Source organism: Diabrotica virgifera, chromosome 1 (genome assembly GCF_917563875.1).
Source record: "Diabrotica virgifera virgifera chromosome 1, PGI_DIABVI_V3a".
Taxonomy (NCBI): domain Eukaryota; kingdom Metazoa; phylum Arthropoda; class Insecta; order Coleoptera; family Chrysomelidae; genus Diabrotica; species Diabrotica virgifera.
Genome location: NC_065443.1, coordinates 128,390,986 through 128,418,798, shown reverse-complemented (window position 1 = coordinate 128,418,798; position 27,813 = coordinate 128,390,986). Strand labels below are relative to the sequence as shown.

General features: G+C 32.3%; 1 protein-coding gene across 1 annotated transcript in view; it reads left to right on the top strand.

Annotated features, from left to right (window-relative positions):
- Positions 1-27,404, top strand: part of LOC114332029 (uncharacterized) — a 41,962-nt gene extending 14,558 nt beyond the window's left edge. Inside the window, exons 5-6 of the mRNA XM_050662288.1 lie at positions 18,520-19,403; positions 27,020-27,404. Of these exons, the coding sequence (XP_050518245.1) occupies positions 18,520-19,403; positions 27,020-27,375 (1,240 nt within the window). The 3' untranslated portion in view covers positions 27,376-27,404. The remainder of the gene's footprint in view (positions 1-18,519; positions 19,404-27,019) is intronic.
- The last annotated feature ends 409 nt before the right edge of the window (positions 27,405-27,813 follow it).

Below are 27,813 nucleotides of genomic sequence, written 5' to 3'. Positions count from 1 at the left end.
CGCTGTCTCAAAAAATGTATTTTTTGAAAACTTCGTAGTTTTACAGAATTCCCACCAATTTAAGACGGTATTACTCAAGTTTGAATAAATCTAATACAATTTTTTTTGACATTTTTTTAAAGCTTTGGATATAATCTTTAAGAAACACTAAATTATTTTAGTTTAAAAATGAAATAAACAATTTCTTTTTGAGAAAACTACGAAAGATAACAAAAATGTAATACAAAAACCGAAAATTACCAGCAGAAAAAATGTATATACAGAGTGATCAAAACTTTTTTCTGAAAAACTTACCTAAAATATATTTAATAATAAGCTTCAACAATAATAAATGTTCAACAAAAAAAAATTTTTTTAGCTCTTATACAGTATGTCTGCGTAACTTGGTACCTATTGTTAACTTTTTTAATATCAGTTTTACACACAAAGTTATTCTTTATAATATACTCTGCATCGCATATAACATAAGATGCAACTATCAAATATCAAATTTTGTTAATTTTGTACGAGGTATGTCAAAAAATATGAATTTCACTCAAGGGTAAAGTACCTTTATATTTCACAATATCTAAAATTTTTATAAAGAAAAGTTGTGTGGAATTAAAAACTATGTTCCAATATGTAATTATATCCTTCTAGTCGAAAATTTGTTTTTTTTTAATATTGTTTCAAATTAATTATACCCAACATCATTAAATTTTCACATATTATTTATGATAACTGAGTTATTATTAATTTTATGAAGAAAGTTATTCGTCATAAATAGCTGTGCATGGTCTAACACTTAATATGCAAATATAAAATATTATATTTTATCAATATTTTACGAGGTATATGTAAACAGATTATATTTAGCGCAATAAATATATACCTTTATAGTTCACAATATTTCGATTAGAAGAGTGTAATTGCATATTGACACATCGTTTTTAGTTCTGAACAACTTTCCATAATTACCCCAGGCTGTGGGTGAAAAAACGTGATATAATTCAGGAATTTTTGAAACCTATCAGGTGTTGTAAAGGACGATGCCAGGAATAACTTCTACTAAAATGTGACCAAAAATATTGTGAGCTTTTTTTTTAATTGCGATTTTCATTTGTTAAATTTGCAATTTTTAAAGATTTTTAATTTTGCAGCTTAGGATATTGATTTTAGAGAAAAACTTTTTGATAGAAATTTGTAGTAAATTTAAAAACCTACAATTTGAGCTATGGTAAGTTTAATTTCGTTTATTGGTTATTGCAAAACAGCATGCGAAAAGTCCAAAATGACCGTTTTTTACAATTGCGTTATTTATTGTACAAATAATTTTTTTTTTTATTTTTTAAAGCTTTAAAATGAAGATCTTTCAATTCCAAACATAAAAAAAATGTCAAGGGCGGATTAACGAATTTGTTCCTTAGATATTATAAATTGTTTATCCCAAGAGGTCAAATGTCGAAGGCTATAACTTTTTGAAGAAAAATCCTAGAGAGTTGTTGTAACATCCAATCTCCTTCTAAAGAGTTATATTTTCATATTCTGATGTAAATAAATGCGTAAAATATTTTTAAACCTCTAATTTTTGGGTTTGAAAATAAGGGGGCAAATTTCGTTATAATCATTTAGAGCTGAAGCGGCCCAGTACATCCTGTGAGCTTTTAACTTACAGATTATTGTTGCTGAAGAGGAAACGAAGATTTATAAAAAAATAAAAAATTTCTACGACCAGCTGAAGCCGAGCTAAATGTTGGGTTTGAAAATAAGGGGGCAAATTTCGTTATAAACATTTAGAGCTGAAGCGGCCCTGTACATCCTATGAGTTTTTAACTTACAGATTATTGTTGCTAAAGACGAAACGAAGATTTATAAAAAAATTAAAAAAATTTGCAACCAACTGAAGCCGAGATAATTGTTTATTTTTTCTTAAATCGTAGTGCCTTTATTTATAACAATTAAGTAATTATTTTACAGTCATTGACTAAAGAAAGACTTATATGATCTTAAAATAAAAATTATTATAAACTATAATTACATTTAATTATTAAAAATTATTTTTAAAATCGGTACTTTTGCGAGCGGCCGAATTTTGCAAATCGCCCGGCTCGCTTCAAATCCGCGCGCTCGGAAAATTTTTACGTAACTTGTATTAAATTTTGACCGAAAACAATTTAATAATATTACCATTATAATATACAGTGTATTTACCACTGTATTTGTTTTTCTTGATAAACTTTTATATGTGAAATCTCATTTCTGAAGAAATAATATTACAAAAATGATACATATAACTATATTTTTAATTTTTGCATTGTTATATAAATATAATAATAATAATGTTAATTCTTATTATACAATATAAAACTTTTTCTTCTTGTAGTGACTATCCGTTTTGGATGTTGGCGACCATCATGGCAATTTGGCAAACCCCATTTTTATACTGAGAACCAGGAAGGCGAAGGATTACCTTGCTAGAAAATTTACGTACTTCGTTCAACACAACAACTACAAATCTTTTTAGAGCAGCAGTACCGATTTAGTGTGCAAGTAGAGATGGCCATGATGGTCGCCAACATCCAAAACGGATAGTCACTACAAGAAGAAAAAGTTTTATATTGTATAATAAGAAGTAACATTATTATTATTATATTTATATAACAATGAAAAAATTAAAAATATAGTTATATATTTCATATATATGTATCATTTTTGTAATATTATTTCTTCAGAAATGAGATTTCACATATAACAGTTTATCAAAAAAAAAAATACAGTGGTAAATAGACTATATTATAATGGTAATATTATTAAATTGTTTGCAAAATTCGGACGCTCGCAAATGCACCGATTTTAAAAATAATTTTTAATAATTAAATGTATATATATTTTATAATTATTTTTAATTTAAGATAATATAAGTCTTTCTTTAGTCAATGACTGTAAAATAATTTCTTAATTGTTGTAAATAAAGGCACTACGATTTAAGAAAAAAGAAACCATTATCTCGGCTTCAGTTGGTTGTAGAAAATTTTTATTTTTTTATAAATCTTCGTTTCATCTTCAGCAAAAATAATTTGTAAGTTAGAAACTCATAGGATGTACAGGGCCGCTTCAGCTCTAAATGTTTATAACGAAAATTGCCCCCTTATTTTCAAGCCCAACATTTAGCTCGGCTTCAGTTGGTCGTAGAAATTTTTTATTTTTTTATAAATCTTCGTTTCGTTTTTAGCAATAATAATCTGTAAGTTAAAAACTCATAGGATGTACAGGGCCGCTTCAGCTCTAAATGTTTATAACGAAATTTGCCCACTTATTTTCAAACCCAAAAATTAGAAGTTTAAAAATGGACGCATTTATTTGCATCAGAATATGAAAATATAGCTCTTTAGAAGTAGATTGGATGTTTCATCAACTCTCTACGATTTTTTTTTTTCAAAAAGTTACAGCCTTCGACATTTGACCTCTTGGGATAAACAATTTATAATATCTAAGCAACAAATTCGTTAATCCGACCTTACAATTTTTTTTATGTTTGGAATTGAAAGATCTTCATTTTAAAGCTTTAAAAAATAAAAAAAAATTATTTGTACAATAAATAACGCAATTGTAAAAAACGGCCATTTTGGACTTTTCGCAGGCTATGTTGCAATAACCAATAAACGAAATTAAACTTACCATAGCTCAAATTGTAGGTTTTTTAATTTACTACAACTTTATATTAAAAAGTTTTTCCCTAGAATCAATATCCTAAGCTGCAAAATTAAAAATCTTTAAAACTTGCAAATTTAACAAATGAAAATCGCAATAACAAAAAAAAGCTCACAATATTTTTGGTCACATTTTAGTAGAAGTTATTCCTGGCATCGTCCTTTACAACACCTGATAGGTTTCAAAAATTCCTGAATTATATCCTGAAATCGACCTATTTTTAACCCACAGCCTGGAGTAAATAACAATTTTCAGTATTATGAAAAATATATACCTCGTCCAATTTACTTACCGTTGCACGTTCCGCGCCATAGCCTGTGACACGATACCAGCACGAAATATCTAGGCGGTAGGTGTGTTCCCCTTTAGAATCATTTTGATTCTAAAAAAGAACACACCCACTGCCTAAATATTTCGTGTTGGTATCGTGTCACAGGCTATGGCGCGGATGACGTGCAACGGTAAGTAAATTGGACGAGGTATAGCTATTTTACTCCTAACTGAAATGTTTATTTATTGACATATCTTGTACAAAATTGATAAAAATTGATATCTTATGATTGCATTTAAAGTTTTAGAATATGCAGAGCTTTTTACTAAGAATAACTTTTTTATTTATGATCACATCGCAACAATTTTTTGAATATTGAAGAGATAGATTTTGAATAATTTGTTCTTTCTTTCTAATACATTTTAATTTTTAATATTATTGTGAAAATTATTTGTTTATCTTTTTTTTAAGAATGAAATTCCATATTTGTTTGATTGGATTCTACTTGTTTTTCATTTAAATATCCGCCATTTTGGATCCGCCATTTTGAAATTTAAATTTTTAATCTTTAATTCAGATTCAACAACCTGTTAAAAATACAACATGTTAAAAAAAGACAATAAATGTTTTAGAAAAATGCTCTTTTTATGTTCTTTTTAGAAAATCCGCATTTTGGATCCGCCATTTTATAGTTTATAATGTTAACATTTAAGTTAGGTTTATCAAAGCTCTCAAAAATAAATATATGTAGAAATAAATACATTTTGTAAAGAAATTATGATTTTACAACTATTTTTTAAGTTATCCGCCATTTTGGATCTGCCATTTTATAACTTAAATTATCAAAATTTGATTCAGGTTCAGCAACCTCTCAAAAATATCCACATATATGTAAACAAACACGTTTTATAAAAAAAATTCGGATTTTACAACTGCTTTTTAAGGATTTTTAGGAAAAAATTCGCCATTTTGAATCCGCCATTTTGAATTTGCAAATTGTAATGTCAGATTCGGCTTCAGCATAATCAAAACTAAAATAAAATATTTTTTATCAAAATAAAATGTTGAATTCACCCATATTCTTAACATTATTTATACAAAACAATTATTGTTATTGTTTAAACAATTAATAAACAATTAGCGGCGAAATTTGTGAGTAGAACTTTTTACTTTAACATATTTATAAACTAACAAAAAAAGTTTTAGAAAAATATAACCTTGTTTGATTTTTTCCGAAACATTGTATCTTTTCGTTCTAATTCCACTCCCCTAAATATAGAAAGTGCGGATTTTCATCTCATCACTAGCTGAAAAGTTTAGTTCATCATCGGCCTCCTCGTCAAATTGAATTTTTCTGTTTCTCTTTCTTATTTCTTTATGTTTTATTTGGGCACAATTTTTTGGCTTCCCTGCGGTAAAGTAATTTGAAAGAGCTTCATACTCTTCAAATGACAGAACTCAGATCCATAATTTTTATATACAAATATTTTTTGTACAGTATTCTTGCCGCCCTCTCATAATGTGCCGCCCTAGGCAACTGCCTATATTGCCTAATGGATAAAGCTGCCCTGGAAGCACTATAGATCTCGCCGAAAAGCAAAGTTATGGTAACAATCTAAAATCCAAGAATTCTGCAATTTGTAAAGCAAATGGATCAATAAATGATAGTCATAGGGGAATCTACAATTATTGTATTCCACAACCCGTCTTTTTACGTAGGTAAAAATCTAATGAATTTCTCCTTCCTATTACTCAAAATGTGAGTAGAACTAAAGTAATGACAGAAAGCTTAAGATTTAATTTGTTTCATAGATCACCGCCATCCGTTTATATACGTACGTTTCTTCCTCTAGGAGTCGTCAGAACCGTTTTGTACCAGAACGGCTTTGTGCATCATAGACCAAGAGGCAGCGCTGAAATATCTCTTTGAATTTACTAAAGCTAGATTTTTCACAGTTGATTACTGTGAGTGTGTAGAGAAACATACTGCGGTCGGTCAAGCGAAACGTAGAACAGGGATTACTGAGACGGTATCAAAGTTGCTTTTCTACGAAGGTAATTATTTCCATTTACTAGGGCTGAAAATCACTACACACATTCTAAATTAAATATACATAAAAGTTATTATAGTCGGTCAGCTGTATGACGGGACAGAGCCGGTCGGTCGGCCGCAATAGTCGATTGAGGAAATGAAGTATTTTGGCTCGCAATTTTTTCGTCCAGCATGGATTTACTTGAAATTTTCACAGAAGGTAGGGAATAGTCCAAGGATCATTTTATGTATCATGCCGCTATCATACGCTAAAACCTTGGGGGTGGTTGCCACCCCGTCTCGGGGGTGGGAATTTTTTATTACATTTTGGCACGTAAAGAAGAAAAACAACTTTGTTTTCCAGCGTAAGAGATCTAGAGTGCTTCTGTACTTACTTATAGTACGTTTAGTACGTTATTTAACGGTAAAATATTCCAAAACCTCTAAATGTTAAAGAACCGCTTGGATTGACATGAAATTTGGCATACACATAGCTAACAAGTCACAGAAAAAAGTGATATTGGGTGCGTTCGGACGACCACAGCGGCTGGACAGCTGAGCCAGCAGTAGCTGTCGGACGTCACCGCTGGAAGCCAGCCGCTGAGAGATTTACTAAGCTTTCCCTATCACGGCTAGATGCAACCACTCAGCCGATTTCTGCTGGCAGCCAGCCGCTATGGTCGTCCGAACGCACCCATTGTTCCGATGTGTGCTTTTGCCCTGGGGGTGACTTTCACCCCTTCTCGATGGTGAAATAAAATACGTCCAAAATAAGTGCAGAATTATATAAACTGACTATTGGAATATATATTTTTGTAATGTTGTTCTTATAAACCAAGATTTAGAATGTTTACATAAAAAAAATTAAGTAGGTTGTTGTTGATAAAAATGAAAGTAGTAGTGGTTAAATAAATAAAAAGCAGTTTTTATGAAAAGTCAAATCTCTCGTTCTTTCTTAAATTAAATATATAAAATCTAATAGGTTATGTGGCTCAGATCATACTTAACTACTGCGTATATTTAGTTTAAAGTATCGGTGTGTCCGAAAAAGCAAGAAAGTATATTTAAAGACTTTGCCTGTGTGTCCGAAGTATAAGGGTTTGAAAGAAAGAACTAGACCCAGTGAAAGAAAGAACTAGAGTGGCGTGTGTCGCCGGAAATTTGAAGCAAAAAAAATAATGGGTGACAAAATAGAATCTACCGTTGGAAAATTTGATGGCGTTAACTTTCAACAGTGAAAGTTTCAACTAAAATGTGTCTTAAGGGCCAAAGGTATATATGGAGTTATTGATGGCTCGTTAATCAAACCAGAAGTAGCAGGAGACGAATTACAGGCATGGTTTAAAAAGGATGCCCAGGCTATGTTCACTTTAACGTCTGCAGTGAGTTTAAATCAGATTACTTTGTAATTTTGTTATTTTCGTTCGAAAATATTTTGCTGGTGTATACACGTGTATAAAATCGCTCCTGCTATTTAGTAAATTTAAGTGGTACAAAAATGATAAAAACAAGTGAGTTCTTCAACAACTAATCCACAAAAGTGCACGGACATCTTCATCTAAAAAGTGAGTTAAAAATATTAGATAAATACACCTAAATTGCAGAAAATCCTTAAATAGAAGCGAATAAAGACTAAAATCCAGTAAAGTAGCTGAAGTCATTTTTTGTCGAATATTCTTGCTAGACATCAATTCCACCAAAATTAATAGACGAGTCACTGCGGTAAATAATGGTAGACGTTAATAACGAAGCTACAAATATATCTCAACTTACCGTTTCAGACCTGACCAATCTTATACATAACGCGATTAAAGAAGTTACTAGTAAACAAACACTTGAAATTAAAAATGACATTGCTGCTAGTCTGAACAACATTTCGCAAATAATAGAACAAAATAAAAAAGTAATTGAACTTGAAAATAAAGTTTGCTTTCTAGATAGAAAGATAAGAAAAAATAATGTGGTTATATTTGGCTTCAAAATCACAGATAAGAATAATTTACTGTCAGAAGTTCTTGCAAAATTAAATTCCCTTTTAGAGATAAATCTCAAAGCAGAAGACATCAACAACGTCTATCAAACACAAAGAGATCCTCAGAAGTCTCCTGTATTTCTCGAGTTTGTCTCCTTTTTAAGAAAGCAAGATCTGTATAAAAATATTGTAAAATTAAAAGGAACAGGTATATCAATAGTAAATGATGCATCCGTTGAGGACCGGGTAATACAAAAAAAACTCTCAAAACATTTAAAGTTAGCCAGAGAACAGAACCTGCGAGCTAAGATAAGAGGTTATAAATTAGAAATAGAGGACCAGATATACACAGTAGATGATTTGGAAGACCTAGAACAACAAGTAGACTCGCCGTCTTCAGATGAAAGTGATACATGTAGCACTAAATCCAACCAAAATATTACTGTTCATAAACATACTGAGGCCGGCACTTCGATCCAACAGAGTGAGAAGCCAGTGTTCAAGAAACGGAAGCGAGGAAAAATTAACTACAGCCCTAAAACGAGAAATCAGAAACAAACTGCGAACGCTAGAAAATAAAGGCTCCTTTATTTCTTTTTGGTGGAATGAACTCTAATTTTGTTTCTTAGATTTTTATGCTAGATTATACTAATTTATTTTTCTTCTTTTGTATTCTGGTGATTAGGGAATTTATTTATTTTTATAATTAAATGAGTTTTATGTCGTTCATATCAATATTTGTAACTACCTATGCGTCAATATAACAACTAAAAATTATATGAATGCTTATATAGACAACATTAACTAAAAAAAAACAATATTTTAAAATTGTACATTTATTTTCAATTCTTTTCAGCTTAGTATATCTGTAAATTTTTTTTTCTTTTTTATTTTCATAATACGTTTTTTCAACACGCTTAAATTTGGGTATTATTTAGTTTGAATATATTTTGATAGATTTTGTACTTATTTAATAAAATAAATGAGCCATTATCTGTTTGTCATATAAATGCAAGATCTATCTTGGCTAACTTTATTGCTTTTAAAGATGCTGTGTTTAATAAATTTGACTTAATTACAGTATCGGAGTCCTGGCTAAAACCAAATATTGTAAATAGAGTAGTCGATTTACCGGGATACAAAATTTTCAGACGGGATAGATCTTTGAGAATAGGTGGAGGTACTGCTGTATATATTAAAAATAGTTTAAAGCCTAAACCTATTACTAATCTGGACAATATTACTTCCGAACAGTTATGGATCTCGTTTTGTTATAATAATAAAACTTACGCTTTGGGTTCACTTTACAGGCCTAATGATTTTTCTTATCACGATTTCGCTAACGATCTTGACTTATGTTTAGGTACATTATCGCCATCGTATGACTATATTGTTTTTGCTGGGGATCTTAATATTAATTTTTTAGAACCGAGTAGCCTACAATGTAGAACTCTACAGTCAATTTTTGACACTTACAGCCTTACTCAAGTTGTTGACCAACCAACAAGAGGTCCAAAACTACTTGATATTATATTATGTACGGAAGCTTTAAAAATCAGTAATGTAAAAGTTACTAAGTGTCCTTTAGTATCAGATCACTCCATGCCATCTTGTTACTTTGGATCACCGGGTATAAAAAAATTTAAACCTTTTGAATTCACTTTTCGTGACTTTAGAAATTTTGAACCGCATTATTTTCATCGAGATCTAGCAGCTTCCGACCTTCAACAAATTTATCTACTTAATGATATTGAAAGTAAAATCAACGTATTAAATTCCACTATTCTAAATTTATTTCAAATTCATGCACCTCTTCGTCAAATTAAAATTACAAGACAAAAGGCTCCATGGTTAACAGAAACATTAAGGTATATGATGAAATTAAGGGATAAAGCATTATTAAAATTTAAAAAATCAAAAAATGAGAATCATTGAAATTTTTACAAATCAATTCGTAATGAAGTTAATCATGCAATTAAACGCGAAAAGAAGGCGTATTTTGAATTTCAGTTACGGCGAGGAAAAAATATGTGGAAAGAAATGAAGAAGCATAACATCATTAGTAATAAAAAATCGTCGTCATTTATTCCTGATCATTTGCAAGATCCGGATTCTATAAATAATTATTTCGTTCATGGTATTGGTGGTCACGACATTCCTGATGCTGACGTTTTAAACCACTATTCTTCTTCTAAATTTCCTGGTGTTGATAATTTTAGTTTTACAGTAATTGATGAGTTAAAGGTATATGAAAAAATACTTTCAATAAAATCAAACGCTTCTGGACATGATAACATTAATATCACTATGATTCTTTATTGTTGCCCCTACATTTTACCATTTATTACTCACATATTTAATTTTTGTCTACAAAAATCTATTTTCCCTTCTGTTTGGAAAGAGTCGAAAGTCATACCTCTTCCAAAAACTGATAGTCCTGTTGACTACAATGAGCTGCGTCCCATAAGCATTCTATGTACCTTTTCTAAAATCCTAGAAAAAGTGATGGATGAACAAATTAGGCAACACATTACCAAATTTCACCTCCTACCAGAACATCAGTCAGGTTTCCGTCCTGGATATAGCTGCACTACCGCACTTCTTAAAGTTTTAGATGACATTTACTCTTATATTGACTCCAACAACCTGTGCATATTAGTTTTATTAGATTACTCGAAGGCATTTGATAAAATTAACCACCCTCTACTTCTCTCACTATGTAATTTTATGTCTTTTAATAAACAAGCGCAAAAAATGTTGAAGTCATATTTAGATCAAAGATCTCAAAGCGTGTTTTTAAATAAAAAGTCGTCAAATAAAATATACCTATCACGAGGAGTTCCGCAAGGTTCTATATTGGGACCTTTGTTGTTTTCGATATACACCTCCCAGTTCTCAAGTTATTTAAATTATATGAAATCTCACTATTATGCAGATGACACACAATTGTACTTAGAGTTTAAAGAATCAGAAGTTGAAAATGCTTGTTCTAAAATTAATAAAGAACTAAAATCTATTTCAGACATTTCAAACAAATTCTGCTTAAGCATAAATCCCTCAAAATCCAAAGCCATGCTGTTTGGACGTAGAATAGAGAAAAATCGAGTAAATAATAAAATACATTTAAAAATCAATAACGAAAATTTAATTCTATCTAATTGTGAAAAAAACCTGGAACTCATATTAGATGACTCCCTAACGTTCTCTAATCATATTTCATCAATCATTCAGAAAGCATTTTGTAATTTAAAACTTTTATTCTCACATAGACAAATGTTTAATAGAACCACTAAAATTATGCTCTGCAATAGTTTAGTGCTTTCACAGTTTAATTACTGTGATGTAATATATGGACCAGGATTAACACAACTAGATCAGAATCGTTTGCAACGAATTCAAAATATGTGTGTCCGTTTCATTTGTGGTATCAGACGTCGAAATCCAACTTCTAAGCATCTTGCAGATCTGGGATGGTTAAATGTTAGTAACAGGCGCATTCTTCACGGATCAGTATTATTTCATAAAATAATGCTAACCAAAAAGCCCTATTATTTATATAAAAAAGTTAAAAAAAGGTCAGAAGTACATAATATTAATGTCAGATTCAAAAATAAACTTAATATACCGAAACATAAAACCTCGTTATTTCGATCTTGCTTCTCTTACAACATTGCTAATCTGTACAATATGATCCCTGAAAATTTCAAAACTTTACCCATCTCTCAATTTAAATCCAACGTAAAAAAGTCTCTATTTAATAATAGCATAAAATTAAAATTTAGATTATAAACAAGTAAATTTGGCTACATTCGTTTAAATGATTGCAAAGTTTATTCAATAAAAATTTATTCAATAAAAATAGATAATTAGTGTTATTATCATATACGATAAATTTATTTTAGCATGTAAATAAGGTCTTTAGGTTACACTAGAATAGTAATTATTTGTATTGCGGTTACGTGGAAGAGCGCTTCTTAGCTGGTGTTTCTAGGAACATCATCTAAGAGCGAACGTCGCCTTTTGCTCTATTATAATTATTACTGTTTGTCTAGTTTGTATTTTTTTTTTGAAAAAAAGCAATAAAGTCATTATTATTATTATTATTATTACTTTGATTGAAAGTTGTAACACTGCTAAAGAGATTATGGAGACCTTTGAGTCTATTTATGAGCAGAAATCAGAATCAAATAAAATGATGTTGCATGAACGGTTTCATCAATATAAGATGAGTAGCCTAGATACTATCGCTCAACACATAGCAAAAGTGCAGAATCTTGCTAAGCAAATTAAAGAAGCAGGTGATGATGTGAGTGATATTGCTATTATGACAAAAATACTGAGTACATTGCCCCAAAAGTACAGAAATGTTAGACAGGCATGGTTGTCCGTAGACAGTGCTAAACAAACTATAGGTAACCTCACCGCAAGACTGTTAGATGAAGAAATGAACTTAACTACATATGAAGAGACAGAACAAGCACTGGCAACAATGTCATTCAAAGGAAAATATGATCAGAAAGGTCAAGAAAGGGGTGTAATATGTTTTGGATGTAGAAAGCGGGGGCACATTGTCAAATTTTGCAGAGAGAAAAAGAACGAACAAGAAAACAGTAGTAGCAGGTCATATAGAAGTCATAATCGAGGCAGAGGTGGCTTTAGTAACTACAGAAAAGGTTACAAAACAATGACAGAACACAAGCTGGCAACTCTACAGAAAATCAGCATGGTGGTTCTTCGAGTAGCGCATATTATAATGTTAATAATGAGAGTGCATTCAACATAGAAGAAAAACAGCTAGAAAAAGTGGATACAAGTGATGATTGGATTATGGACAGTGGTGAATCAGCACATATGTGTTACAGGGAAGAATATTTTTTTAATATTGACAGAACTTTTACATCACAGGTATCACTTGGCAATAATCAAACACTACCAGTACAAGGTAAGGGAACTATTAAAATAGAGAAGTTGATCAATGGACAATGGTTTAAATCCACTATAAATGATGTGCTATATATCCCACAGTTGAGAAAGAATTTATTTTCAGAAGGTGTTTTGACAAACAAAGGTATGAGTGTAATTAGGATTAACAATGAAGCCAAAGTATATGAAAATGAGAATCTAGTAGCAGTTGGTATAAAGGATAGAAACAACACATATAAAATGATGTTTCGCACAATAATATATAATGCATGTGTGACTACAGTAGATGATTTAAAGATATGGCATGAAAGATTGGGACATGTTGATAAGAAATATTTAGAAGAAATAGTAAAAATGAACTTAATCAAAGGTGTTACAGAAAAGAAACAAGATTTTGTGTGTGAAGGTTGTTTGATGGGAAAGCAACATAAGAAGACTTTTCAAGAGAGACCACACACTAAGTTACCTCCTGGAAAAAGAATATTCAGTGATATTTGTGGACCTATGCAAACTGAATCTATGCAAGGAGCACGTTACTTTGTAACATTCAAAGATGAGTACACAGGGTATAGAGTAGCATATTTTATTAGACATAAAGCAGATGTACTAGATTGTTTTAAAGTGTATAATAGCAAAATAAAGGTAACGTATGGCTACTCTGTTGAAAAACTGCATACAGATAATGGTACTGAGTATACAAATAATGCTTTCAAAGAGTATTTAGAACAAGAAGATATAGAGTCAGAAACCACAGCACCATACACTCCAGAGCAAAATGGCAGATCTGAGCGAGATAACAGATTGATTGTAGAAATGGTTCGATGTATGTTATACCAATCTGGAGTAGATAAGAGGCTATGGGCAGATGCAGTTAATACTGCCATCTACATTTGCAACAGAATTAAAAGCAAACAGACACCAGGTTCTACAGCTTATGAACAGTGGACAGGGCAGAAACCTGTATTTGACCACATGGAAGTGTTTGGGTGTGATGCATATGTACATATTCCTGACCAGGAAAGAAGGAAACTAGATGCAAAAAGTGAGAAGGTTATATTTGTTGGAAATGACAAAAACTCTACAAATTATAGATTATTCAACCCAACAACACAGAAAATAGTGATATCTAGAAATGTGTTTTTCAATGAGAAAATGTACAGTGGAAAGAAAGACAATGTGATCAAGATAGCAGCAGAAGATGATGTGACAATTTTTGAAATACAAGAAAATGAACTTGAAGAGAGACAAGAAGAACAAATAAACGTTAATAATGAAATAAAACTTTTACAAGATGTTGACAATATACCCAACTTGAGACCACAACGAAATAGACGTTTACCAACCAGATTCAATGATTTTGAGGTAAATTTTACTGAAATTGATATACCACAGAGATATGAAGAAGCAGTGTCAAGTAGTGACAAAGAAAAATGGAAAATTGCCATAAATGAAGAGTTTGATGCACTAGTGAAAAATGAAACATGGACTATGGTTAAGAAGCCAGACATGCAGTTCGATATACAAACTGCATTTTTATATGGACATCTTGACGAAGACATTTTTATGTCAGGTTTGTTATTTTCTGAGAAAAAGTTAGCAATAGAGACAGTTTTGTGCACGTTAAAAGACTGTTTTGAAGTGACCGTGACGGTTGGGAACTATTTCGGCGGACTAGAAATTACAAGAAACTTAGAGACTGGTAAAATGTTAAGTCAAGCAAGTTATACAAAACAGATAATAGATAGATTTGGTCCACATAATGCAAATCCTGTAAGTACACCAGAAGATGTAAGTGCTGACTTAACAGGTTCATTAATGTTTTTAGTCGTAGTGTCAAGACCTGACATTGCACATGCGGTGGGAGTAGTCAGCCGCTATACAAACATTTGTTATGAAAAATACAATGAAGTTAACATGCATGGATACAGTGACGCAGATTATGCAGGTGATATAGAAACTCGTCGTTCCACCACTGACTATGTTTTGGACACTGGACAAGTAAGAGATAGACAATCAGAGTGCAATAAAGTGGACATTTTTATATTTTTTTATTTAAAAGGTTTGTTTGAACAACTTAACAAAAGGTATTGGAATATATTTTTGTAATGTTGTTCTTATAAACCAAGCTTTAGAATGTTTACATAAAAAAAATTAAGTAGGTTGGTGTTGATAAAAATGAAAGTAGTGGTTGTTGAATAAATAAAAAGCAGTTTTTATGAAAAGTCAAATCTCTAGTTCTTTCTTAAATTAAATATATAAAATCTAATACTGACTAATTCTACGTAACTTTTGTTTTATAGAGTATAGAGTTTTTTCACCAAGTCAATACTTTTCGAGTTATTTGCGACTGAATATGTTCATTTTTCAAAAAAATAACCACGTTTTAAGCCGGTTTTTCGCAAATACATAACTCAAAAAGTAAGTATTTTGTTGAAACAAATATTCTTAGAAAAACTATAGCCTGTAAAAAGTGACAAATGGTGTATGCATTAGATATTTATGCCTGGTTGCACCAACAGATCTTAAGCTTAAGACGTGCTTTAAGCTCAGCTTACGAAACATACGCGTGAACCATTGAGTCTTAGATCAATTATTTTCAGCTTGCCACAATGGTGCAACGTAAGTGAGACTTAAGGCGGCTCTATCTATAAGCTGATCTTGGCTAAGCTGGAGCTTAAGATTTGTTGGTGCAACCAGGCATTAGACCTAGTAGAAACAGAGTTATAGCTAATGAAAAATACGTGCATATTCGTCAAATTCCAAATCGAATATTTTAACGTGAAATAACCAAAAAATTAAACACTTTTTGGGGAAGACTAATTACAAATTTTTAAAGTGTTTATTTTTGTTTTATCAATAAATTTCTAGCATCAAAAGTAAACAAGTTACGCTCAAAATAAAGTTGGTTTTTTTTGGTAAAAAATCTGGAAAACACCCCCTAATTAGCATCTCAAATAAACTTATTCGTTACCATTTCACAAGTTGCTTTACTGGTGTATGTATTGTTTATATGATCTGTAAGTTTCATCGGTTCAAAGTTCTTATTTTTGAAAGAGCTGTAGTTGAAACGGCTTGAACGAGTCACTTATCAGGAGTGTATGCAAATTTAGAAACACCAAATCTTAACCAATCTTTATCTTACAGAAAAACAATAAATACAAGATATTCAGAAAAGTAAAACCGACGTTATTTATTGTTTGATATTTTTGGTACTCTAATAATTTTTAAGTTATTTTGAAAAAAAGGATCTTTTTCAAAATTAAAAATTTCAAAAATTTTATTTTATGACCCATTTTCTTTTAAATAAGCACGTTGAATCGATGAAACTTACAGATCATATATAAACACAACATAAATAAAGCAACTTGTGAAGCGTAACAATTAGTTTCATTTAAGTTGCTAATTAGGGTGTGATTTTTCCGATTTTTTTTTTGCCAAAACAAAAGGGACCAACTGTATTCTGAGCGTAACTTGCTTACATTTGATGCTAGAATCTCTTTTTATAAAAACAGAAATAAAGCTTTTTAATCTTTTTAAAAAAGTTGTAATGAGCTTTCTCCAAAAAGTGCTTAATTTTTTGGTTATTTCACACTGAAATATTCTATTTAGAATTTGGCGAATACGAACCTATTTTTCTTTAGCTATAACTCTGCTTCTACTAGATCTAGAGAGTTCACGCATAGACCATTTTTTTCACTTTTTTACAGGCTATACATTTGTTAGGAATGTTTTTTTCGATTAAATACTTACTTTTTGAATTATTTGCGAAAAATTGTCTAAAAACGTGTTTGTTTTGTTGAAAAATGAATATATTCACTCGCAAATAACTCGAAAAGTATTGACTTAGTGAAAAAACTGTACAGAATCAAAGTTGCTTATAATTAGTTAGTTTATCGAATTCCGGACTTATTTTGAACGTATGTTTTCACCCTCAAAAAGGGGTGAAACTCACCCCCAGGGCAAAAGCACACATCGACACACTATTACTTTTTTCTTTGACATCTTAGCTATGCTTATACCAAATTTCATGTCAATCCAAACAAACGGTTCTTTAAAATTTACAGCAAATACCGTCAAAGAATGTACTAAACTTACGTGCATAGAAATCGGCCCACTTAAAAATTTGGTCATTTTTGTTGTCTTATATTTCCGAAACATGTTGGCCGATTTAAGTGATTTCTTAAACATGTTATAGCCTGATTCTTTAACAATACCACTGTAATAATATCGTTGCTAAAAAGGTAAATTTTCATTGTATACCGGGTGTACCAATCAAACTGTGTTTTTTTCTTAAATTTCGCATCACCCTGTGGAATATTCTAGCATTTATAAAATACTAAAATTAAAACTCAACTATAGCCGCAGGCTTTCTTAACATTCTGTTTTTTGATTCATTCGTTTATGTTGGATAATAAAAAAGTTAGGTACTTGAACAACTAGACATGTTCTTCATCAATACACGGTGTTTCTAAATAAGTGCCAACTTGAAGGGGTAATTCTACATGAAAAAATAATGACAGTTGGCTTTATAAACGTATGTCCACAATTGTTTCGTTTCCGAGATACGGGATGTTTTTTCTTACAAACTGACGATTTAAAATTTGGTGGGTTTTAAGACGTAGTTATTGCACATTTTTTGACATACATTTAAGAATTTAATATTCACCATTAGGGCGAATACGTGTAATATGGCCGATCATATTACCCGTATGCACGCTAATGGTGAATATAAAACTCTTAGTTTTATGTCAAAAAATCGGCAATAACTATCTCTTAAAACCTACCAAATTTCTTTTGCATATCTCAACTTAAATAAATCGTCAGTTTGTAAGAAAACATTCAACATCCCGTATCTCGGAAACAAAACATTTGCGGACAAACGGTTATAAAGCCAACTGTCATTATTATTTTTTCATGCAGAATTACCCCTTAAAGTTTGTCGCACTTATTTAGAAAGACCGTGTATTGATGAAGAACATGTCTAGTTGTTAAAGTACCTAACTTTTTTACTATCCAACATAAACGAATGGATAAAAAAAAATAGAAAGTTAAGAAAACCTGAGGCTATAGTTGGGATTTAATTTTAGTATTTTATAAATGCTAGAATATTCCACAGGGTGATGCGAACTTTGAGAAAAAAACACAGTTTGATCGGTACACCGGGCATACAATGAAATTTTACCTGTTTAGCAACAGTATTATTACAGTGGTATTGTTAAAGAATCAGGCTATAACATTTTCAAACAATCACTTAAATCGGCCAACAGGTTTAGGAAATATGAGACATCAAAAATGACCAAATTTTTAAGTGGGCCGATTTCTATGCACGTAAGTTTATTAAGATTTCTCGTTGTTTAAATAGATGTGGCTATTGAGTCCATTAGCAAATAATTTCGTATTATTTTGCTTACTAGACAGCTGGAGTTAAAAAAATAAATAAATAAATTAAAGAAAAAATAAATATTTCACCAACAGGGTATTTGTAAATTGGTTAAAAAATGGGACTCCTATCATAATGTTAATGACTTTTCTAAATTATCAAAGAAAAAAACTTAAACATAATATTTTCATTGTTCAATCGTAGTATGTATTTATATTATGAAAACATAAATCAGATTATTTTTCTTGTAGATTTTCTCAACAAATGAAAGAAATGAAAGTCTTCACTTCTTCCAGTCATACTTCGGACATCAAGCGTAGCGAATCTTTTTCTGTGAAAGAAGAAAGTTCTTGTGATGAAACGGAAAGCGAAGAAGAAACTGAGGAATCGGATGATTTACTGATGCAAGAAGAAAATATGGCTTTTACCGATAGAGTTACTGAGGGATATTTACCAGTTTTAACACCAAATACTGTCCAGTTGTACTATAGCAATGCTGGCGTTAGTATCTTACCGCAGATACCTGAAGAAATGGATGAATTTGAAGAAACAAACATTAACGTTATAGATCCCAAGCGATTAAGCAGGATAAGTACTGCGTTGGAAGAAATAAATAGAACAGAAAGAAGAGAAAGTGTTAAAGAAGCTGTAGTTTTGACTGAAGTAGTTCTTAAGCCTGAACCCATTAATAATATTGAGTATATTCCTAATTATAATGAAAAACCGAACAAATTTTTAAAAGACGTTGACTTGGTCAAGAGAAAACCGTGCTGTGCTTGCTCTCCTTACACGATATTTTTATGGAGGAGAAGATTCAGGTCCTTAAGAGACTTTTTTATAGACTTTTTATTTAATCCGTTACTTAGAAGCCTCAGCGATTTGCATTTTTACCCCATTTTGTTTTCCAAAGTATCCATCGCTGTAAGTTATAACTTTTTTATAACTCTTACACCGTACATTTCGCTGCAGAAAAATGATGGTTATAGGAAAGAAGATATGGCTGTTTTGTTGTCATATATAGCTTTTTCTTGGTGCCTGTCACTTGTCCTGTTGCCTATACTGATTAAATTTTCTGCTACCAAATTAAGAGCAACGTTCATAGTTGGACTGACATTATGTAGTTGCAGTATGCTTCGTAAGTACTAGCATTTGTTCTATTTTTATATATTTAGATATTTTTGACCTTATCATCATCACCATTGGCTCTACAACTCTTGGTGGGCCAAACCCAGACATCCAAAGTGAAAGTTACCCTCCAACACCAAATTGTTCTATATGGTCCTCATAATGTTCAGAAAAAAGTTACACCATTTTGATCGTCGGGTTAGGGGGGGAGAGGGGGGAGAAATCGGCAAATTCGTAGTTTTTTACGTTTTTCGTCAATTTTTCTAAAACTATGCGGTTTTGCATGAACAACCTTCCATACAAAAATGTTCTACATTAAATTTAAAATAAAAAAGGTTCTATGCATAATCCTTCTAAAATGAACGGTTACAAAGTTATGGAAGTAGTATAGTATAATAGGTCCAAAAAAAAAGCCTAACGCGGACATCCAAAGTAAAAGTTTTCCTCCAACACCAAATTGTTCTATATGGTCCACATATTGTTCAGTAAAAGGTTACACCATTTTGAGCATTCGGTTTGGGGGGAGATGGGGGAGAAGTCGGTAAATTAGTAGTTTTTTTAAGTTTTTCTTCAATATTTCTAAAACTGTGCTTTAGCGTAAACAATGTTTTATACAAAAATGTTCTACATAAAATTTAAAACAAAAAAGGTCCTATACATAATTGTTATAAAATCAACGGTTCCAGAGTTACGGAGGGTGAAAAGTAGAGGTTTTCGATATTTTTTATATTTCGATAACTTTCTGATAACTTTCACTATGGATGTCTGGGTTATGCCATTGTTTAATTTTCACATGTCAAAAATATTATTATATTTTTTTACTGCATTAATGCCTGGTTGCACCAACAGATCTTAAGCTCCAGCTTAGCTAAGCTGTACTTATAGATAGGGCCTTCTTGAGTATTGAGAATTATATTGTATTAATTTTTATCTTATTCTCGTCTTAAGCTTAAGATCTGTTGGTGCAACCGGTGATAAATCTCTTATTAAAACCCTTAACTTTAAATAAATCTCAAGCCAGCCCTGTTCAATAGTACCATTTCATCCTGTGAGATTGTAAAATACAATCTCTAGTTTTGATTGTGGACTGTAATTAGTGTAGGATTGTTAGGTTCAGGTTCATGTGGTCATAAAGTATAAGGTTTTATACAGACAATATTAATATGTATATGTATAAAGTCTTACCAAACTGTGAACGTTGTAGATCACTAGAGCCGTGGTCATACACGAATTGATTGTTCCCGTACCACGATTTGCGAAATCAGGTATGGCGTCACTCCCGAATTACTGTTCGTTACGTAACGTAACACGTAGTGCTATTTAGTTTCAGCCCAAAAGGAAGGCTGGACCGTCCAGAGTGAAGAGAAGAGCGGTACCGACTTTTTTGTGGAACGGCTGATGAGAGAGAGTCTTGCCCTTTGCCGGGTGTAGGAGAAGAGAGGTATTGCACCCTCTTTGCGAGTGGTACTTGTTGACCGTTTGAGCGGCGTAGGAGAAGAGGCAATTCCCAATCGCAAATTGTCCCAATATTGTTTGTCTGTAAGGGTGAGGAGAGGGGGTAAGAAATAGGAGGGATGAAATGGTACTATTGAACAGGGCTGGCTTGAGATTTATTTAAAGTTAAGGGTTTTAATAAGAGATTTAATGCAGTCAAAAATATAATAATATTTTTGACATGTGAAAATTGAACAGCCATCTTTTGGATCAATTTTATCATACTATAAGTCGTCTTCCACCAAGTTCTTAAATCGTGCCCTGGGCCTGCCTCTTTTCCTCACTTCATCCGGTATTTGGTTATAAATGTGTGTTTGACGGCTCCATCTCGTTCATTCTCTATAAGTGACCTAGCCACCGCAGCCTGTTTATGTTGATGGACCTACCCATACTGGGTTCACTATAAAGACGGTAAAGCTGAAACTTATAGCGTCTACGCCATAATCCATTCTCCTACACCCCTGTATAAATTTTGAGCGTTTTACGTTCAAATTAGTCTAAACTATCAAACTAAGTTCTCAATCCAGCAGTACAGAAAACGACAATAAATAACCGTTTCTACCGCTTCTACGTTCTCATACCACTAGATTGACAACAGATGGAAACTCTCTGGTTACTACCTCCGCGACTTTCAAAAATTATAAGCCATACGGGTGCCGAGACGAAAATTATGATGGGGGAATTTTAAATAATTCACGTCCCATCTACTCAGCGTGGTAAAGTGCCAACGAGAAGGTTTCCTAAGTACTCCACAAAAGAGTAAATGAATTAAAAATGTATAAACATTTTCAGTTTCTTTGTAACCTGAAAATGCAGCAGCATTATACTCTAGTTAAGTCGGAGAGTGCAGGAAGAGTCTATACCGGTTTCGGAGCTTTTTTGCCCCTCATCAGTAATCCCATATCCTCTTCTCTCCAGTTCAACCAGGTACCTCGATCTGTGCCTTCCCAGATTGCAAGAAAGAAATGTCACGAATATCGTAGCGACATCTGCTAAGAAACAAACTAAGTTCTCATTCCAGCAGTACAGAAAACGACTATAATCGTTCTCATACCACTAGATTGACTTTCTTTGCTAAACTTTCTTTATCCCTTTTTGTCATCGTTCACGTTTCTGACGTATGAGAACGGGCTTGATTAGAGTTCTATATATCAATATTATTGTTCTTGTTTTGACTATGTTTGATGTGAAAAGTTTGTTTAATCCATAGTTTGCTCTATTTGCTAGATATATACATATATATGTCTGTTGATTTCTGCAGTTATTATGATACTTTGGTTGATTTGTGAGTCTAGATATATGAATTCTCTTACTCTTTCGAAAGTATATGTTCCAACCGTTAGATCTTCGTGTTTTGATACTTGCTTATTATTTTTCACCTTAAAATACTTTGCTTTACTAGTATTAAGGTGTAAAGTTCTTGATATTCCGTTCTGTGTTCTAACCTTACACTTGACTGTTAAGAGGGTTGATTTCACCAATTTCAATAAGTGTCTTGGGATATTGAATTGTACCATCGCTTTGTATAGTGAGTTTGTCTCTACACTGTTATAGGCACATCTAAAATCCACAAACAAATGATGCATATCAGTTCCATATTCCATACCTACTCATATGTTTTCCCAAAGCTTGTGTTAGAAGCTTTCTTTCTTTTGTGGTCCATGCATTCGAGCTGAATTTCTGCTTCTTGCAAACAAACTTTGACCAATGTTTTCTATCCTGCGTCAGTCTGCTTGCTTCTGCTACGGTTTTTCTTTTTTTTTTTGGATAATCTTCGCAATTGTTGTATCCCAGTTTTCTGTTGGTCTTTTGTTTCTTTGTTTTCTGTTTCTTTGTGGTCTGTTTCTTTGTTTCTGTATTTTTACTTCCCATACTTCTCCTACTGGTATGTTTCTTCTTACTCTTTTCATGTGGCCCCACCAACTCAGTTGTTTTTCTTCGATGTATTCTAGGAGTGGTTTAGTTTTGAGCTCATCTCGTATATCGATATTTCTTATTCTAACTCTTTTTCTTACTCCTTTTACTCGTCTTACTCTTCATTCTTCTTGTTAATACCCAACACTCGCACCCGTATGTAAGTACTGGACTGTATATTGAGTTGAAGACAGTTATTTTGGGTTTTCTGGATATTTCCTCTTTATTTAAAAATTTGTTATTAATTGCGTGGAATATCTTGGACGTTTTGTTAATCCATTCTTCTATATCTTTGTGTTGTTTTCCGTTGTTTTCCACTGTTACTACCAGGTATTATAAATGGTTTATCTGTTCTATTGATTCTCCATTAATTTGTATGTTTAATACGGGTTGTTCTTGTGCTATATTTAGTCTACTCTCAAAATTTTCTGCCCATCTTGCTAGTATTTGATCCTGATCACCAATTATTATTTCTCCTGCCTTTTTCTAACTACTGATAGTCTAGGTTTCAATTCCTTTTTGTTCTGGTTAACCTTTTTGTAGCATTATCGCTTTTTCATTTGTGTGTTATACTTCTCTAGTTCCTTTAGTTGGTTGTTTTCTATACTTTCTTCTTTCTTTTCAGTATTCGTTTTTCGTCTCTTCTTAGCTGCCTATACTCTTCTTCTACTTGTCTCGTTCTTCGTGCTTGGAGCCTTGTATATGCTTGATTTGTTTCCATATTAGTGACATTATACTAAGTATATTTATTATGTACAAATTTTGGAAAATTTTGACTGTACAAAATGTATAGTTAGAGGTACAAAGCACAATTTGACATCCAATTTTAACCACAGATCATCAATATCACAAGTATTCTGTGATTTTACCGTGAAAATGCAGAAATTTGACGAAATAAAACATGTCCTATAATAGAACATGTTCTATTTCGTCAAATTCCTTCATTTTCTTTTTATTCACGGCAAAATTGGATGTAAAATTGTGTTTTGTACACGTCAAATTTGACCTTGAAGAACTTGGTCAATTTCTTCATCAATTTATTGCTGGTGTAAAGCGGGTTATTATGTATATGTTTACTATTTTTTCATATTTTTTAGAAGAAATAAGTTTAGGTTAATAATATATCTGTACGATATTGCAACTTTTAGGAATATAGTAGGCCTAAACCTATTAACTCTATTGGAGTATAGCCTTAGATGAATCTTATCTATCTTATCAGAGTGTCGTGATTCCCTATAATACGAGCAACTATCTCTTTCCATTGGCTTCTGTCCTGAGCTTCCCTCATGGATTTTGGCTTTTTTTTCCACTGGCTTTCTGTACTTGATCCGTCTATCGAGTAGGTGAGCAACCTCTACTTCTGCGCCCTTCAAAGTTTCCCAAAATTATAAGTCTCTCAAGATTATCATCACTTCTTCTTGCAATATGGCCGAAAAATTTTAAGACGGTGGAGAGGCAAATAGAGGAAAGTCGAGTCTGAATATTAAGCTCTTGGAGGATTGAGTGATTTGTTCTGTGTTCCGTCCATAAGATCCGAAGCATTCTTCTAGAGCACCACATTTCAAAGGCGTCAATCCTTTTTCTGTGGTCCGATTTCATTGTCCATGTTTCGGATCCGTAATTAAATATGGAAAAAATTAAGGCACGTACTAATCTTATTTTGATGTTCTTCGACACGGAGAGATCTTTCCAGATTTTAGATAATCGATTTATAGCGTTTTTGGCCATGCCCATTTTCCTACGTATTTTTGTTTCACAAGATCCTGTATTACTGATGTAGGATCCTAGATAATTGAACTCGTTAACCACTTCAAACTGGTCTAAGGCTCCTGTTGTCTGAAGTGAATTTTAATAATCTACTATCATAATTTTTGTTTTGTGTTTATTGATCTTGAGACCACATCTATTGCTTTCGGCTTCCACTAGCTGCAGCAGGCTGGACATTTCTTCTTCGGATGCAGTTATTAATGTTGTATCATCTGCATATCTGAGATTTGAGATCTTCTTTCCTGCGATAGAAATACCGCCATTTCATTTGTCGAGTGCTTTTCTCATTATATATTCCCCATAGAAATTTAAAAGACTTGGAGATAGAATACATCCTTGTCGGACTCCTCTACCTAGTTTAAAAGGATCGGACTTATGGTTTTCTATTCTTATTCTGGTTTCACTGTTCTCATATAGGCTTTTCACCAGAGCTGACAGATGATCAGGAACCCCCATCTCATGTAGAACTTTCCACAAAACTGTCCAGTTTACACAGTCAAATGCCTTCTAATCATCCAGAAAGCAGATGATCATCGGAATTTTGAATTCTCGTGCTTTCTCAATGAGTTGTCGCATATTAAGAATTTGCTCCCTTCCAAAGGCGATTTATTTATTTTAAGGTGTTTTATGGCTTCATAAGCTTATCTTAAATACGTTGTTATAGATAACGTATCTAAGATATCAATGCACAGTTGTAGAAAGATTTCTTCTTGTTGTGCCACTTCTACTGGAGATTGGTTATCTACAAGGCTAAGGAATCTCATTAACAGCTAATCTAAAGATCTCCCTCAAATTTCGCAGCTACAACTTTCTTCTAGAAGTTCTATTTAAAAGTTCAGATAGTAGAATCCAGACCTCTACTCCGTATAACAGCATCTTCTTTTTGGCAGCTTGAATAAGGTGTTGGTCACTAACATTTGCTCTTATATACAAAATTGCAATAGTTAGTCTCCTTTCTTGTTTTTCTCACCCAATCCGAACTTTCGAATATACTCCTCATAGCTTCCTTCGACCGTTTTGGTATTATAGTCGCCTATAATTACTGTGATTTCACAATCTCTTCTTAATTTTAAGATAATATCTTTTGTAGTTGGTGTATGGGGACGTCTATCTGTATTGAATTTGCCAGTGATTGACTGAAGTTGAAGCATGCTTATTCTATCAAAGTTCACTAAAGAGGAATTCCTACTTCTGTCACTTCACCGTTTTTAAATCCACTTATAGCTTATTTTAAAGTAATCTTTTTAAAACTGATTTTATCTCATCTTACTTATTATTTTGTTCCACGTTCTTACTAGACGAAAAGAGTACAAAATGATGTTGATTTACTGGTCAAATTGTTGAAGTATTAGAGGAATATAATTACATATATTCCTAACATCACTCTAAATGCCATGATTACGCTTTTACAGTTTGCCTCAATCGCTATCGACATTCACTTCATCTTTCTTCGTTAGAGGTCGGTAAAAGCATACTTTGGTATATTATTTTACTACAATTGCCAACCAGCCGGTACGTTTTCGTTTTAATTTAGTTCAATCTCCTTACAAGCCTTTCTGATGACGGATAGACCCAGAAACACGTGTAAGAGGATGGTAAGAGACTCGAATTGAATCCAAACCTAACCGTATATGAATGGAGTAAAAAACAGACGTACTCTCAATCATTTATTGTAACTTCCGACGACCGATTTCGCTCTCTATAATATGCAGAGCATCTTCAGGTCAACGGTTACAAGTCACTAAATGCTACAAATAAAAACCAGAGTTAGAACAATGTCAGGTTGTAAAAGATGCTAAAGATCCATAAGATCAAGCCAATATTGAACAACATACATAAAAGTAGTTAAGACAGCAGACAAATACATATGCATGTACACTCGGGGGCGGCAACAAACGTCCCCCAAGCATAACATGCGCATGCACATGTATGCCGTCTGTAATCATGCAATGATAACGTGTCGTACTTACATTAGGCTACAAGGGGCTACTTCATGAGTATTCATTAACATGATATCTTGCTCAAGTTATGCTAACGGGATATGGTGGAGTAGACGGAGAATGTTGTAAAGGTTAACAAGTTTATGGAATTTCTTGAGGGAGGTGGAATAATTGGTGAGAGACTACCAAAAATCTGTGCCTGCTATTTTGTTTGTGAAGTAGACTGAAGTGAATGTGTTATATACAATTTTTAATATGTCTTACAACCAGACATTGTTCTAACTCTGGTTTTTATTTGTAGCATTTAGTGACTTGTAACCGTTGACCTAAAGATGCTCTGCACATTATAGAGAGCGAAACCGGTCGTCTGAAGTTACAATAAATGATTAAGAGTACGTCTGTTTTTTAATTCATTCAAAATGAACTCTCACATGCAACCCATTCAACATTTGTAACCGTATATATTTATTTAATGAATACAATACTTATTAATTTTTTTTATTTATTTTAGTGCTTACCAAAAGAAAAATGTCGAATGACTTCATAACCTGGAGTTGTTTGTTGTTTGGTTTTGGATACGGCTTGTCAAGATACTGTGAGAACATAGTATATCGAGGCTTCGCCGGTAAAAGAAAATTTGCCCAACTGGAAGCACTTCTTAATGGTTGTTCAGGCATTTTTGTGATATTAGTTTATTATTTTATTTTTATTAATGATTGTGATCTAGTCGCACTTTTTCCTTGGACTGCCGGTATTTGTTATTTTGTTAATGCCGTATTGTGGATTATTGTACCTATTTTTAAGATTATTATTATCTTTTTTAGAACGTATTTCAAGAAAAGAACAGATAGTTCCAGTATTTTTTGATAAAGAATGCAATAAAATTATTTATAAGATACGTATTTTTATTAATTCAAAATCTTTATCCATTAGTCCAAAAAATATCATTAACTATGAAAGCTACGCTTTATTTGACATTAAAAGATTTATAAATTCTATTATATTAACAATTCAATTTGACCCAAGCTTTCTTTATTTACTTTACTCAATATGTTCAAAGGGGCCATTTATAGGCAGGCATGAATGTGTCTTGAGGTGAGATTATTGATTAGAGACATGTCTTTAACGTACAATAGAACTAGAATAGCACTAGACATAGAAATGCTGTGAACAATAGCAGATTTCAAATTACAGCACTCAATTGATCGAGAACCGCTGAGCTGGATAGCTTCACTGTAGAAACAATTCTCCACTATCTCTCATTATTCTTCTGATTCCTTCTCTCATATGTAGTGCTGGCCTTCC